The sequence below is a fragment of the Mauremys reevesii genome, linkage group 2 (assembly GCF_016161935.1).
Source record: "Mauremys reevesii isolate NIE-2019 linkage group 2, ASM1616193v1, whole genome shotgun sequence".
NCBI classification, from domain to species: domain Eukaryota; kingdom Metazoa; phylum Chordata; order Testudines; family Geoemydidae; genus Mauremys; species Mauremys reevesii.
Genome location: NC_052624.1, coordinates 29,332,380 through 29,347,624, shown reverse-complemented (window position 1 = coordinate 29,347,624; position 15,245 = coordinate 29,332,380). Strand labels below are relative to the sequence as shown.

The 15,245-nt window shown below is 48.4% G+C and overlaps 1 protein-coding gene across 22 annotated transcripts in view; it reads left to right on the top strand.

Moving 5' to 3' along the window:
• Window positions 1-15,245, top strand: part of CCDC7 (coiled-coil domain containing 7) — a 334,724-nt gene that overhangs the window by 75,430 nt on the left and 244,049 nt on the right. For all 22 annotated transcript variants that reach the window (XM_039527959.1, XM_039527957.1, XM_039527971.1 and 19 more), the window contains 2 exons: window positions 3,449-3,479; window positions 11,745-11,843. In XM_039527959.1, the coding sequence (XP_039383893.1) occupies window positions 3,449-3,479; window positions 11,745-11,843 (130 nt within the window). The remainder of the gene's footprint in view (window positions 1-3,448; window positions 3,480-11,744; window positions 11,844-15,245) is intronic.

Below are 15,245 nucleotides of genomic sequence, written 5' to 3'. Positions count from 1 at the left end.
CCTATCCCTACCCTCCAGCGTATCAACCACTCCTCCCAGTTTAGTGTCATCTGCAAACTTGCTAAGGGTGCAGTCCACACCATCCTCCAGATCGTTAATGAAGATATTGAATAAAACCGGCCCCAGCACCGACCCTTGGGGCACTCCACTTGATACCGGCTGCCAACTAGACATGGAACCATTGATCGCTACCCGTTGAGCCCGACCATCTAGCCAGTTTTCTATCCACCTTCCCGTCCATTCATCCAGCCCATACTTCTTTAACTTGCTGGCAAGAATACTGTGGGAGACTGTATCAAAAGCTTTGCTAAAGTCCAGAAATAGCACATCCACTGCTTTCCCCTCATCCACAGAGCCGGTTATCTCATCATAGAAGGCAATTAGGTTAGTCAGGCATGACTTGCCCTTGGTGAATCCATGCTGACTGTTCCTGATCACTTTCCCCTCCTTTAAGTGGTTCAGGATTGATTCCTTGAGGACCTGTTCCATGATTTTTCCAGGGACTGAGGTGAGACTGACTGGCCTGTAGTTCCCTGGATCTTCCTTCTTCCCTTTTTTAAAGATGGGCACTACATTAGCTTTTTTCCAGTCGTCCAGGACCTCCCCCGATCACCATGATTTTTCAAAGATAATGGCCAATGGCTCTGCAATCTCATCGGCCAACTCCTTTAGCACCCTCGGATGCACCGCATCCGGCCCCATGGACTTGTGCTCGTCCAGCTTTCCTAAATAGTCCCGAACTACTTCTTTCTCCACAGAGAGCTGGTCACCTCCTCTCCATACCGTGCTGCAGAGTGCAGCTGTCTGGGAGCTGACCTTGTCTGTGAAGACAGAGGCAAAAAAAGCATTGAGTACACAAGACCCAACATCCACCTGATCACTACAGATGCCTCACTGATCGGATGGGGCCACGTTTGGATCAACACACAATCCATGGAAAATGGTCTTCTGTAGAGACACTATTACACATCAATCTACTTGAATTATGAGCAGTTTGATACACGTGCCAATATTTCCTACCAATGATAAGAAACAAATCAGTAAGAATAATGACAGAAAACATAGCTTGTATGTTCTACAAAAACAGGCAGGGAAGAGCTCAATTTCATTCCCTATGCACAGAAGCCATAAAATTATGGAACTGATGCATTATCTACAATATTACCATTACTGAGTTGTACCTCCTGGGCCAACAGAACACGATAGCAGACAAATTGAGCAAACCGTTTCCCCAAGAACACTAATGGGAACTGAATAACAACATCACACAACACATATTCCGCATGTGGGGGTCGCCACACATTGATCTGTTCGCAACATCACAAAACCACAAATATCCAAGGTTTTGCTTGCGAGCAGGACTAGGACCACGATAACCTAGGGGATGCCTTTCTCATCTGATGGAACTCGCCCCTCCTGTACATGTTTCCACCAATACCATTAATATCCAGAGTGATACACGAGATACGGAACAACAGAGCCATGGTCATACTAATAGCTCTGACATGGCCCTGACAGACATGGTGTTCATACCTGAACCACTTGGCATTCTGTGCCCCATACACTCTTCCTCTGTATCGGGATCGCCTCTTTCAAGACGGGGGTCAAATTCTTCATCCAAATCTGGGAAAACTCCACCTGAAGGTGTGGCTCCTCCTTGGCTCTATCATGATGAACTAACCTGTTCAGAACAGGTTAAAAAGGTGTTTCCAAACAGCAGGAAATTAACGCGCGTACCACTTACCTCCAAAAATGGAAGAAGTTCTACATGAGGTGTCACAACAATCACATACTTGCACTTACAGCACCTATTCATTCGATTTTGGAGTATGTTACAATTGAAACAATCAGTCTATGCATTTGTTCCCTTAGGGTACACCTCACAGCCATAATCGCTTTCAATCACTAGATAGATGGCGTTTCATCCTTCACTCACCTGATTATGAAACACTTCCTCCAGGCATTCAGAATATGTATCCTGAAGTTCGCAAGCCTACACCAGCATGTGTAAATCTGGTCCTCAGAGGCCTTAGCAGAGCCCCTTTCAAACTACTTGCTACCTGTTCTTTACTCCATTTATCAATGAAGGTAGCATTCCTGGTTGTGATCTCTTCAGCACAAAGAGTAGGTGAAATAGGGGCCCTCATATTCTTAATACACCATATTCTTCAAAGACAAAGTGACTATGCAACCACATCCAAAATTCGTACTGATGGTACCTTTATCATTCCATCTTAATCAACTCATCCACCTACCCGTGTTTCATCCTAAGCCGCACGGGTCTACACAGGAGACTACCTTGCATAAATCTGATGTTAGAAGAGAACTTGCATTCTACCTAGATAGAATGAAACCTTACCAAAAGTCACTGAGACTCTTCATTTCCACCATTAAATGATCGAAGGGCGCAGCAATTTCGAAACAAAGATTATTGAAATGGATCTCGAAATGCATCCATTTATGTTACCAACATCAAAATATAGACAGGGATCAGAACCCATTCAATGTGATCACTTTAAACCTCGACAGCATTTTTACATAATGTTCCAATCAGAGAACAATGCCATGCTGCCACCTGTGCTTCTGTATACACTTTCACAAACCACTACACAATAACAGAGCTCAGAGGCTGATGCAATCCTTAGCCTTACGGTATTAGCCTCAACTGTGTAGACAACTCCAAAACCCATTCTTCCATAATGGGGCACTACTGTACAGTCACTTGACGTGGAGCACCAACAGAGACAGCACTCAAAGAAGAAGAGAAGGTTACTCACCTTGTGCAGTAACTGAGGTTCTTCCAGATTTGTGTCCCTGTGGGTGCTCCTCTACCCAGCCTCCTCTCCTCTATTTTGGAGTTTGCAGGAAGGACTCTATGGTAGAGAAGGAACCAAGGGGGTTGGGCCGCATGAGCGCAAGATGAAGTGCCAACGGCACTGTGAGACAGCTACTGCGCACATGTGTCCTGACTAGGCACTGCTACTGAAAATCTCTGATTGACGGCACCGGGATGCCCCGATACCTAATTGGAGCACTCTCAGGGACACATATCTCAAAGAACCTCACACATTATTCACAAGATGAGTAATCTTCTCATATCTAATGACATCAGAGAAGGCACTACTCTCATTGTATTCTAAAGTAAAGGGATAGAAAAATATCTATAATTTACAATGGAAACTCAAAGAAATACAGAAACTCTTTATGTACAAGAGATATGGGGATATAGTGATATTGTTTTAAAATCCATTATTCACCCTGGGTTTAAAAACACGAAACGATCTCTAACCACAAATACTATACTACATTTTGTTCATTTAAACCAAAGATGACTCAGTATTTCATGATATGTCATTATATAATGGTTTGGATTCCATGCAGCTTGGCTTCAAATAAGAATTATTGATGGAAAATATAAATCAGAAGGATGTTGTGCTTTATTTTTCAGAATTTCAAATGAACAAGATGTCCTAGAAGGTGTAAGTATGCTGTATTTTAAAGTTAAAATTGTGATTTTCCTAGAGCATAGTTTGATGGAAAACCCATTGTTTTATGGAAGACAGTGATTAAATTATTACTGTTTATCCTCATTACTTCAGCAAAGGGAAAAGGTTTTTAAAGAGTCAAAATAAAGTCCAGAAAAGTCACATATACCCAGCTATATCAGATAGTCTGAGTCCATTTCTCTTGCAGTAACACTTACACTTTCAGGAATATACTATAAAATAGGGATGTAAAATGTTAACCATTAGTTAAGCATTAGTCTTACCGATTAACCTGTGTTAATCGTTAACCCCAGGGCCAGCCGACCAGCCAGCCGGCCGGCCAGCTGATCCTAGCAGCCCTGCACCAGCCAGAGCAGCCCCAGCCACATTGTCCGGCCAGATCAGCCCAGGCCCCAGCCACGTCGATCGGCTGGATCGGCCCCAGCTGTGCTGGCCGGCCAGATAGGCTCCAGCAATGCCGGCCAGCTGGATCGGCCCCAGCCCCAGTTGCAGCCACGCCGGCCAGCTGGCCCTTTAATCGGTTAACTATTTAAATTAATTTTTGTTAATCGTTTAAACGGTTAACTTTTTAAACGATATTTACATCCCTACTATTAAACCAAGAGGACTAATTTAATCCAGAACTATTTTGCTTCCACTGTAAGGGGGAAAAAACCCTAAATTTAAACTTAATAAATTCACAAATCCAAGAAATAGAAGACTTCAAATAAATAGTCTGGGAAAAATTAAGGGCTTGAACTTGCACAGTGCTGAACATTTCCCTTAGTGCTGAGTAGAGCTGGTCAGAACTTTTCCAACAAAACATAGTTTTATTGGGAAACACTGATTCCTTATAGTGAAATGTTTCACCGTTACAGATTCAATGAAAATTTCACTGAAACACAGGCAACTTTCCACTGGAAACTTGCACTGTGGCAGGGTGCCTATCAGTCCATGGACAACAAGCTGGAGCCAGGGTTTGTGGGGGCGGGCAGGCTCCCTGATCCATTGGCAACAGCCCTGGCTGGAGCCAGGACTTCTTCTTCGAGTGCTGTCCCTGTGGGTGCTTCACTCTAGGTGACGGTGCATTTCGGCGCTGTCGATCGGAGATTTTCGGTAGCAGTGCCTGGTTGGGGCGCACGCACCCAGATGGTATCTCTCGTCTAGTTGGAATCTTCCTGAGTGCGTGTGCCCCAGACCCTCCTCAGTTCCTTCTCAACCATCCTCGGCTGAAGACGGGACTCCGGGCAGTGCTGCTTTCTCTTCCCTGATCTCTATAGGAAACATAGAAATAATTATTAATTACTTCCCAATTGTTTCCCTTCCTTTAGTATAGTTACATAGTTAGTTACTTAGTTTAAAAACAAACAAACAAACAAAACCCCTCAGGCTTGTCTCCCATTGAGACACTTTCCTCGCCCATCTCTAACTCATAATGCCAGGAGCTTCGGGTTTCAAAAGATGCATCTCCTGTCAGGACTCCATGCCACGGTCAGACGGCCACTCTCAGTGTGTGAAGTGCCTCGGGGACACCCACATCCCCGCGAAGTGCCAACACCGTGCGAGCCTCAAATCAAGAGCTCGTCATGACAGGGATCTGCGCCTCAAGATCATTATGATGGAGAAATCCCTGCAGCCACTGTTGGAGACGGTAAAAGTGGAACCCGCTCCCACACGCTCCCCAGCCAGATCAGAACCGGTGGGGAGCGTCGCTTCACCCTCCCTGGAGCGGAGGCACGAAGCGCAAAAGTCTCACAAACGAGACTCTAACAAGGGTAAGGGGTCTCCGGCGAGATCCCTACCCCCTGTGCTGACAGCACGAAATACAGCTGCTTCAGCCTCTTCTGATGCCTCAGCTACTGCTCTGACAGAGCTGAGAGGCAGGGACCAGACCTCCCGCGCTGGGAAGGTACTTGTTCATTCGGTCCCCTCAGCGCCGCAAACGACTGCAGCGCGGACACCTCGCTCCTCTTCGGCACCGAGACAGGCTACAGCACAGGCACCACGTACCGCCTCGGCACCAGCAATGGCCGCGGCACCGACACCCAGAACAGCCGCGCTACTCTCAGCCTGGTCAGTTTCAGCGCTAAAAGCGGCCGCGATCCCGCCAGCGCGCTCTGCCTTAGCAACAAAAATAGCTGCGATGCCGACAGTGAGATCAGCCTCGGCACCGAGAAGAGCGTCGGCACCCAGCCACTCTGCTACCCGCGCACTAGTAGCAGACCCCCTGCAGGGCACCTCCAAGCCCAATACAACAGGACACTCTCTGTCACTCTCTCCTAGTAAAGAGCTAGAGCAGAGAGCAGGCTTAGCTCAGCCTAGAGACCAGGAACAACAGCTGCTCACTCAAAGTGACCTTTAGTGCCACCTGAGCCTCACTCTCCGCTCCTAGATACAGAGGACTCCTTTCTTGACCTGCCACTTTCTCCACCTGAACTGGCTTTCACCGACGGTGACCGTGAGCTACAGCAGCAAGAGGAGTTCTCCCCTCCTGCTTCTCCTCCACAGGCACCTTTACCACCTCAGGTCATGGCTCAAGCCCAGCAGCCTCAGTTTCCCTACGTTGCCCCCCCGTGGGTGATGCCTGGGTTCTCCTACCCCATGCCTTGGCCTCAGTGGTACCCGTGGCAGAATCCTCCTACCAATCATCTTCTTTCGGTACCTCAATCTCCTGCTCCATCCACTTCTAGGGTGCCTGAGCCCCCTCCTGAGCTGGGGAGCTACGCACCATATCCTGACTCGCCTAACCCTAACTCTCCATCAGCCTCAGATGAAGCCATCCTGCCTTCACCTCCACAGACCGTGGACGACTGCAAACCGTTCCAAGAACTTTTTAGGAGGGTTGCGCTCAGCCAGGATATTCCCTTGGAAGAGGTTCAGGAGAAGCAACACAAACTCCTTAAAATCCTTCAACCGTCTGCGCCCTCGAAAATCGCGCTCCCTATAAATGAAGCACTCATGGAGCCAGCTGACACTCTCTGGCAAACCCCAGCTTCTCTGGTACCAACTTGCAAGAAGGCCGAACGTAAATACTACGTTCCTGCAAAGGACGCAGACTTCCTATTTTCTCATCCATCACCGAACTCTCTTGTCATCGATGCAGTTGCACAGAGGACCAAACAGTCACAATATAGACCCACCCCGCAAGACAAAGACCTTAGATGCCTTGATGTCCTGGGCCGCAAAGTTTATACATCATCTACAGTACAGTTCAGGATTGCTAACTATTCTGCTCTCCTCGCCAGCTATGATTTTGATAATTACAATAAGCTTTTCAAATTTGCCTCCTACATACCAGAGGACAGAAGAGCAGACTTCAGATCAATCCTGTGTGAGGGACAACTGATCTCCAGAATGGCCTTACAGGCGTCTTTAGACATGGCGGACACAGCAGCCCGTACCACTGCGACTGCTGTGGTTATGCGCAGAACCTCATGGCTCTCTGCGTCAGGCATTCCTAAAGAACTCCAGACTAAAGTGGAGGATCTCCCCTTTGATAAGGACAAGCTCTTCTCCCAAAAAACTGATGAACTCCTCCACACCATGAAGGATTCCAGAGCGACATTGCGCACCCTGGGCATTCACCCATCTCTTCCCAGGAGACAGCATTACCAACCCTACCAAAGACCACGCACACATCAGTACTATCGCCCTCAATCCAGACCATACGACACAACTAGGAATCGTACTAGACCTCCCAAACGCAGACAAAATCAAAATAAGCCACCACCTTCCGTCCACTGGGCAATAAACAACAGTTTTGAAGCATTGGTTGAGTGTCTGCACGACCACCCCTTGATTGCACCACTTACTTGTCCATTTGGCCACTGCCTCCAGTATTTCCAACATGCCGGCAGCGGATCACACAGGACCGCTGGGTCCTCGAAATAGTTCAGACCGGTTACTCCATCCCTTTTATATCCTACCCTCCTACCCTTCCCCGTCCCTCTTCAGGGACCCTTCTCACGAGCAATTACTTCACACAGAAGTGGCTCACCTTCTGCAACTAGGCGCAGTGGAGCCTGTGCCTATGCAACACCAGGGGACAGGTTTCTACTCCCATTACTTTCTAACGCAGAAAAAGACCAGAGGATGGAGGCCTATACTAGACCTACGCCGACTGAACGAATTCGTGAGGACACAAAGATTCAAGATGGTCACACTGGGCACAATAATACCTGCATTGGATCAAGGGGACTGGTTCACAGCCCTCAACCTACAAGATGCTTACTTCTACATATCAATTCATCCAGCTCACAGACACTTCCTACAATTCACAATCGGTCAGGATCACTTCCAATACAGAGTTCTTCCTTTCGGACTCTCCACGGCTCCAAGAGTTTTTTCCAAGACCCTAGCCGTCGTTGTGGCTCACCTCCGCAAACACGGAGTCACACTTCTCCCCTACCTGGACGATTGCCTTATCAAGGGCGACTCCTATGGCGACACGCTTCAAGCCACGCGTCTCACCATCTCCCTCTTTCACAGCCTAGGCCTCCAAATAAACATCCAAAAATCCACACTGATACCCACGCAACAGATAGAGTTCATTGGAGCTCATCTCAACTCAACCCACAGCAGGGCCTCGCTCCCATACAACAGATTCCTCGCTATCACACAGCTCATACACACGCTCTCTATTCGTCCCAGGACACAAGCAAGAATCTGCCTACAGCTCCTTGGTCACATGGCAGCTACCACCTTCGTGGTTCAACACGCCAGGCTACATATGAGATGCCTCCAGGGCTGGCTCAACTCCAGTTTCAAACCCAGCAGACATCCCTTAGGGATGCTGCTAACTCCTCCTCCCAATGTTATAACTTCCCTACAATGGTGGACAAATCCAGAAAACCTCTGCGCAGGGGTTCCCTTCCAGCAACGATCCCCAATGCTCACGCTCACCACGGACGCCTCCCTGATAGGTTGGGGAGTGCATCTAGGGGAACACAGGGCACAAGGCTGGTGGTCTCCATCAAAGACACATCTACATATAAATCTCCTAGAGCTCAGAGCAGTGAGGAGAGCATGCCTTCACTTTCTTCCCCTTATAAAGAACAAATACCTGCGAGTTTTAACAGACAACATAGCATGTATGTATTACATAAACAGACAGGGGGGAGCCCGATCACATTCCCTCTGCATGGAAGCCATTCGACTATGGAATTGGTACATACAACATCGAATACAGATCATCGCCTCCTACCTACCAGGCTGCCACAACACTACTGCCGATGCACTCAGCAGGCACTTCTCGACAGAACACGAATGGGAACTGCACCCCGCAATACTCCAACAGCTTTTCTCCCACTGGGCACCCCATCAATAGATCTCTTTGCCATGACCCGAAATCGAAAATGCCCCCCGTTTTGCTCCAGGGCGGGACTCGGGACTGCATCCCTAGGGGATACACTCCTCATCCCATGGAACAGCTACCTCCTGTACGCCTTCCCACCTATCCCTCTACTACACAGGGTTATTTGGAAGATCGCGGACGACAAGGTCCAGGTCATCCTTATTGCCTTGGCTTGGCCAAGACAGACGTGGTACCCCTACCTTCTCCGCATGTCCTCCCGTCACCCATGGGCTCTCCCCAACAGGCCAGACCTCCTTTACCGGGACAACGGACAAGTCCTTCACCCCCAGCTCCAGAAGCTCCACCTCACAGCCTGGTTCCTTCATGGTTCCAAACCCATGAACTAGCCTGTTCCGAGCAAGTCCTATATGTCCTCTTGCACAGTAGGAGAGACTCCACTCGTAAAACCTACCTTCAGAAATGGAGGCGCTTCACTCTTTGGTGCTCACATAAACATTTAGCACCCAACAACGTGACCCTTCCTAACATTCTAGATTACCTCCTGAAACTAAAACAGGACGGACTTTTGCTCAGCTCCATCAAAGTGCACCTGGCGGCGCTTACCACCGTCCATGAACTATTGGATGGGTACTCACTCTTTACACACCCCACCATTAAATGCTTTCTCTCTGGCCTGCAAAATCTCTACCCTGAAATTCACTCAACAGTGGCTACATGGAATCTTAACCTCGTTCTTCATGCTCTCATGAAACCTCCATTTGAGCCCTTGGCTACCTCCTCTGATCTCCATATGTCCATGAAGGTGGCTTTTCTAGTTGCCATAACATCAGCAAGGAGAGTTGGTGAAATGAGTGCCCTGATGGCCCACCCCCATACACAATCTTCTCCAAAGATAAAGTCACTTTGAGACCACATCCTAAATTTCTTCCTAAGGTGGTATCAACCTTCCACCTCAACCAACCTATATATTTACCTACTTTCTACCCCAAACCTCACAAAACTCCACAGGACGCAACCCTGCATACTCTCGACGTCAGGCGAGCAATTGACTTTTATTTAGACAGGACTAAACCATTTCGCAAGTCTCCACGACTCTTCGTTTCCATTGCCAAAAGATCAAAAGGCACGGCTATCTCTAAACAACGTCTATCCAAGTGGATCTCTGACTGCATCAGATCCTGTTACCATGCGAAGAATCTTCAACCGCCCGACGACATTAGAACTCATTCCACTAGAGCCATGTCGGCATCCATTGCCTTCTTACACAATGTTCCCATTCCTGATATCTGCAAAGCGGCTACATGGTCATCTGAACACATGTTTGCAAAACACTATGCTCTAATGCAAGACACCACGGCAGACACAATAGTAGGTCATACAGTACTATCTTCAGTACTCCCTGCTGTATCTCCAAAGTCCCACCAACCGTAGTGGGTACTGCTACACATTCACATAGAGTGGAGCACCCACAGGGACACACATCTCGAAGAACCTCAGTTATTGCAAGGTGAGTAACTTTCTCTTTTTGGGTGGCTAGGCTCCATATCAGGGAATCAGCCAGAGCCCATGCTAGAGCCAGGACTCTGTGGATTGACATCTACTCACACCCTGGCAGCAGCCTTGGGACACCTGCCTGGAGCTGGGACTCTCAGGGCTGATAGGTTCACTGCTCTGCAGCAGGGAATCTGTCTGCCCTCCCCCTACCCCTTCCTGAGCCCCAGCTGGAGAAGGGAGCCTAGCAGCCCCAAGAACCCTAGCTCCAGCACTGGTGGAATCTTCCTGCTGGAGCAGCTAAGTGATATAGGCATTCCTGTCAATTTTCATGCAAGCTGTGCAACTGACAAAAATGTCAATTTCACATTTTGTTTCAGGAACACCATATTTTCATGTTTCTGAAATAATATTCAGGGATCTCCAGTTTTCCATGGAATTTTGGCAAATTTGCTTTGGTTCCAAATTGGGATGAAAGAAAATTCAAAAATACCAAAACTTTTGCTGAACTGAAATCTCCAAGTTTTAGCAAGCTTTAGGACCGAGTACCCTCCACCATTTTCAAAGAGCACCCAGCACCTTCCAGGATTGAACCCTGGAGTATTTCTTCCTCTCCATTTAGACATTTCAATTTTTTCTTATGTAACAGGGATAACTACAAGTAAGGCTACATTTTAGTCACAGGTATTTTTAGTAAAAGAACATGGACAGGTCATGGGCGGTAAACAAAAGTTCAGGGCTCGTGACCTGTCCATGACTTGTACTCTTTACCCCTAAATCTTGGGTGCTTGGGATGTATGTGTATGTGTGTGTGTGTGCGTGCGCCACAGGTGCTTGGGGGGCAGGAGGGCAGCCTGGGGGTGCTGCAGGTGCTTGGGAGGAGGGGGTGGTCTGGGGGCACTGCGGGTGCTCTGGGGAAGCAGCCCAGGACCCCCCTGGTGCTGGTGGGTTTTTTTTGGCAGGGTTGGGAGGCTCTCTACCCAGCTCCATGGGAGGACCCCACTGGTGCTGGGGTGGGGTGTTGATGGGGCTGGGAGGCTCCCTGCCCAGCTCCATGTGGCTCCCTGGAAGTGGTGACATGTCCCTCCTTCAACTCCTAGGTGGAGACGTGGCCAGGGGGGCTCCGCACGTTGCCTCCGCCTTGAGCACCGTCTCCGCAGCTCCTATTGGCTGGGAACCGTGGCCAATGGGAGTTGTGGGGGCAATGCCTGCAGGCAGGGGCAGCATGCAGAGCCGCCTGGCTGTGCCTCTGCCTAGGAGTTGAGGGGCCATGTCGCCGCTTTGGGGACCCTCCCCGAAGTAAGCGCCGCCTGGAGACCTCACTCCCTCTTGCACCCCAATCTCTGTGACTTCCATGACCTCCGTGACAAACTCGCAGCCTTAATTATAAGAGGTAAACTAAAATCTGGATATCTTGTTCTTGCAAGTAACTAACATAATATGTCTGTATTTAGAAATACCAGAAGATTCAAAATGAATATCAGTTGCTAGCAGAAGAAAAACAGATAATGGAGAATGAACTTCAAAAGATGAGAGAGGAAGAAAAGCTAGGGGTTAGTATAAACATACAAAGTGGCAAAAAGTAAGTCTGTTGTTCAAAATAGCAACTCTTGATGTATTCCAGAAAAATGCCTTTAGAATGTCTTGTGTTTATCTAGTGTAAGTAAATACAAGAAAATATAGTATCTTTTCTCCTGTTTTTTTTAAACATTTATTTTTTTGAGGTACTGGTATATAGTCCCACTTGTGGGATGCTCCCTCATCCCCAGTGGTGCTGAACTCTAGGACCCTTCTGGAAAGCATAGTCCTCTTACCTCATTGAAAATTTTGAGCCAAAGTTGTTAAAAAGGCCCTGTGGATGCCTGCAGTCTCACTTCGTCCCTTTGCATGACAAGCTGAAGATGTGGGGACATTCTCTGGGGTGTTGTTTTTTTAATTTAAAACTTCCCTAACTTTTTTTTGTTCTATTGTGTGCATGCTGTTGCACACCTAGAGCTAGATTGTAACAGCTGTACCAGAATAGATGTAACTGTGCCACCCCAGCAGCAGTGCAAAGAAGGTGTCATGGATTTCAGAGTATGGTATGCTTTGAAACCCTTCTGCAAACTCTTGTGAGTGCATCCTTTCCAGTGATAGACTTTGTGGTTCCACTTCACTCCAGAACAATCCTGCGACACTGCCACTCTCAGACCAGGTTCCTAGGCTTCAGCACCCCTGTTTCAGATTGTTCCGTTAGAGGGGTCAATTTGGGTAGCTCACTGCAGGAATCATCTTTCTTGGGAGCTTTGTAACAAACAAACAAACAAAAAAGCACACAGCAACACAGTTCTGTCTTTGTAAAACAGTATTATTTTATGGTCAACAGAAACACAGTAGTCAGAGATATGGGTTAAAATCACAAAAAAGGCCTATACACTGAAACTTACTTCACCTTTTAGCTTCTCCTTGCTTAGTTAAGGAGGTTCTGCTTAGCCCATGCAGCCTTGGGTTGGGAAGAGAGCCCAGATGCCTGCAGCCCCTGCTTCTGGCTCCCTGCCATCATCTCTCCTCTTACAGTTTCTCAGGGCTGCTTTTTAACAGAACCAAATGCCCTTTGTTTTAGCTTTCCCTCCTCAAGGATCATCCCCTCCCTTATTCTAAGCCAAGAGTGTCTGCTCAGCTGGGTGGAAGACAATATTTTACAGTTGTATGACTGGTGAAGCATTGGGTGATAGAGTTCATTCAGATCTCTCTCTCTTCCTGGTCTCCTGCATGGAGAGCTCTGGACAGGAGTTAGCCCTTTAAGTCTATGTAGCCCACAATGCAAAAGTGGGTAGGCAAACTGAGTCACAATATTTTCTTAAAAAATGCCAAAATCTCCGATATACTTTACAGAAGGAATCATGCCTTTGAAATACAAATCTTTCTCTGCTCTCTCATGATATACATTATGCTTCTTCTTTCCCTGGAAACAGACCTACATCCTTGCTGTTTGTTCTTCCTGGAGGAAGTCCAGACCCTGGACTGCTACGTGATGTGTAGGGACTTCACACCTCAGACCCTCCCTGATAGGCAGTGCAGGTATTTTACCTTCCTCACCAAAGAAGTCTTGTGGAAGGGCATCCTGGAGGAATCTTCTGCAGGGATTGTACTTCAAACCTGTAGATCAAAAAGCATAAGTCTTTTCAGTTTAAGTGAAAGGACCAGATCCACTCATAAGCAGTAGCAAGTAGATAAACCTCTGGGTTCTTGCTAGGAGAGGAGGACAAAGAGATACATTGTTTTTGTGTGTGTTACCCTTTAGAAGGCTTGTCCCCAGTCTTCCAGACTGTAAAGTCAGTGTTCTTACACCACAAGAGTTTAAAAAAAATAAAACCACTTCAGAGGGCAGTTTTCTGGCTGGCTGCCTGACATATTTGCAGTGCAACTAAGAGCTGGTCTTTATGGTGATTTAGTGCTGGCAAGCCGGGGTGTGAATCTACACACCTTCCTGCTGTGGACCCTGCTACTGTTCATTAAATATTCTGTATTACATAATGCTTACTGTGCGGCAGCAGGGTCTGTGCAGCAGGCTGATGCACTGTAGATTTATACCCTGGCTTGCCACGCTCAAAATTGCAGTATAAGTTAATAGACTTTAAGTCCAGAAGGCACCATCATGATCATCTACTCCAGGGTGGGCAAACTACAGCCCACCCTGCCAGCTGCTTTAAACTGGCCCTCGAGCTCCTGCTGAGGAGTGGGGTCTGGGGCTTGCCCCGCTCCAGTGCTCCAGCTGGGGAGCAGCAGCATGTCCCCCTTCTGGCTCCTACATGTAGGAGAAGCCAGGGGGTTCCAATCCACATGCTGCCCCCACCCCAAATGCTGCCCCTACAGCTCCCATTTGCCGTGGTTCCCAGCCCATGGGAGCTGCAGGAGTGGCACCTGCAGACAGGGCAGTGCACAGCAAAGCCACCTGGCTGCATCTCCATGTAGGAGCCGGAGCGGGGAACATGCTGCTGCTTCCGGGAGCCGCTTGAGGTAAACACTGCCTGGAGCCTGCACCCCTGAGCCTGTGCCCCAACACCCTGCCCCAACCCTGATCCCCCTCCCACCCTCTGAACCCCTCGGTCACAGCCCGGAGTACCCTCCTACACCCCAAACCCCTCATCCCCAGCCCCACCCCAGAACCTGCACCCCAGCTGGAGCCCTCACCCCCCACCCCGCACCCCACCCCCTCTGCCTCAGCCTGGAGCTCCCTCGTGTACCCTGTACTCCTCATTTCTGGCCACGCCCCGGGGCCCGAACCCCGAGCCAGAGCCTTCACATCCCCCTCTCCCCCGCACTCCAACCCCAATTTTGTGAGCATTCATGGCCTGCCATACAATTTCCATACCCAGATGTGGCCCTTGGGCCAAAAAGTTTGTCCACCCCTGGTCTACTCTGACCTACTGCACATTGCAGGCAACAGAACATCACCCACCCACTGCTGAAGTTCTCAAATCTTGATTTAAAGGCTTAAAGTTACAGAGAATCCACCATTTGCTCTATTTCAAACTATCGAGTGACCCAGGCCACATGCTGCAGAGAAAGGTAAGCCCCCCCGTAATGTCTCTGCTAGTCTGGCCTGTGGGAAAAATACCTCTTGACCCCAAATATGGCAGTCACGTAGACACTGAGCATGTGGGTAAGAGCCACCACCCAGACACCTGGGAGAGGAGTCTCTGTAGTAACTCAGAGCCCTCCTCATCTGGTGTCCCATCCCCAACCATGCGAGATATTTGCTAATAGCAATGGCAGATGGGCCCTATGACATTGAGGGCAACCTCATCATACCATCCCCTCCATAAACTTACCAAGCTCAGTCCTGAAACAAGTTCGGTTTTCACCCCCTGGTGGAAGACTGTTCTAGAACGTCAGTCCTCTTCATCTGATTTCAAGCCTAAACTTGTTGACGGCCAGTTTATATCCATTTATTCTTGTACCAACATTGGCCT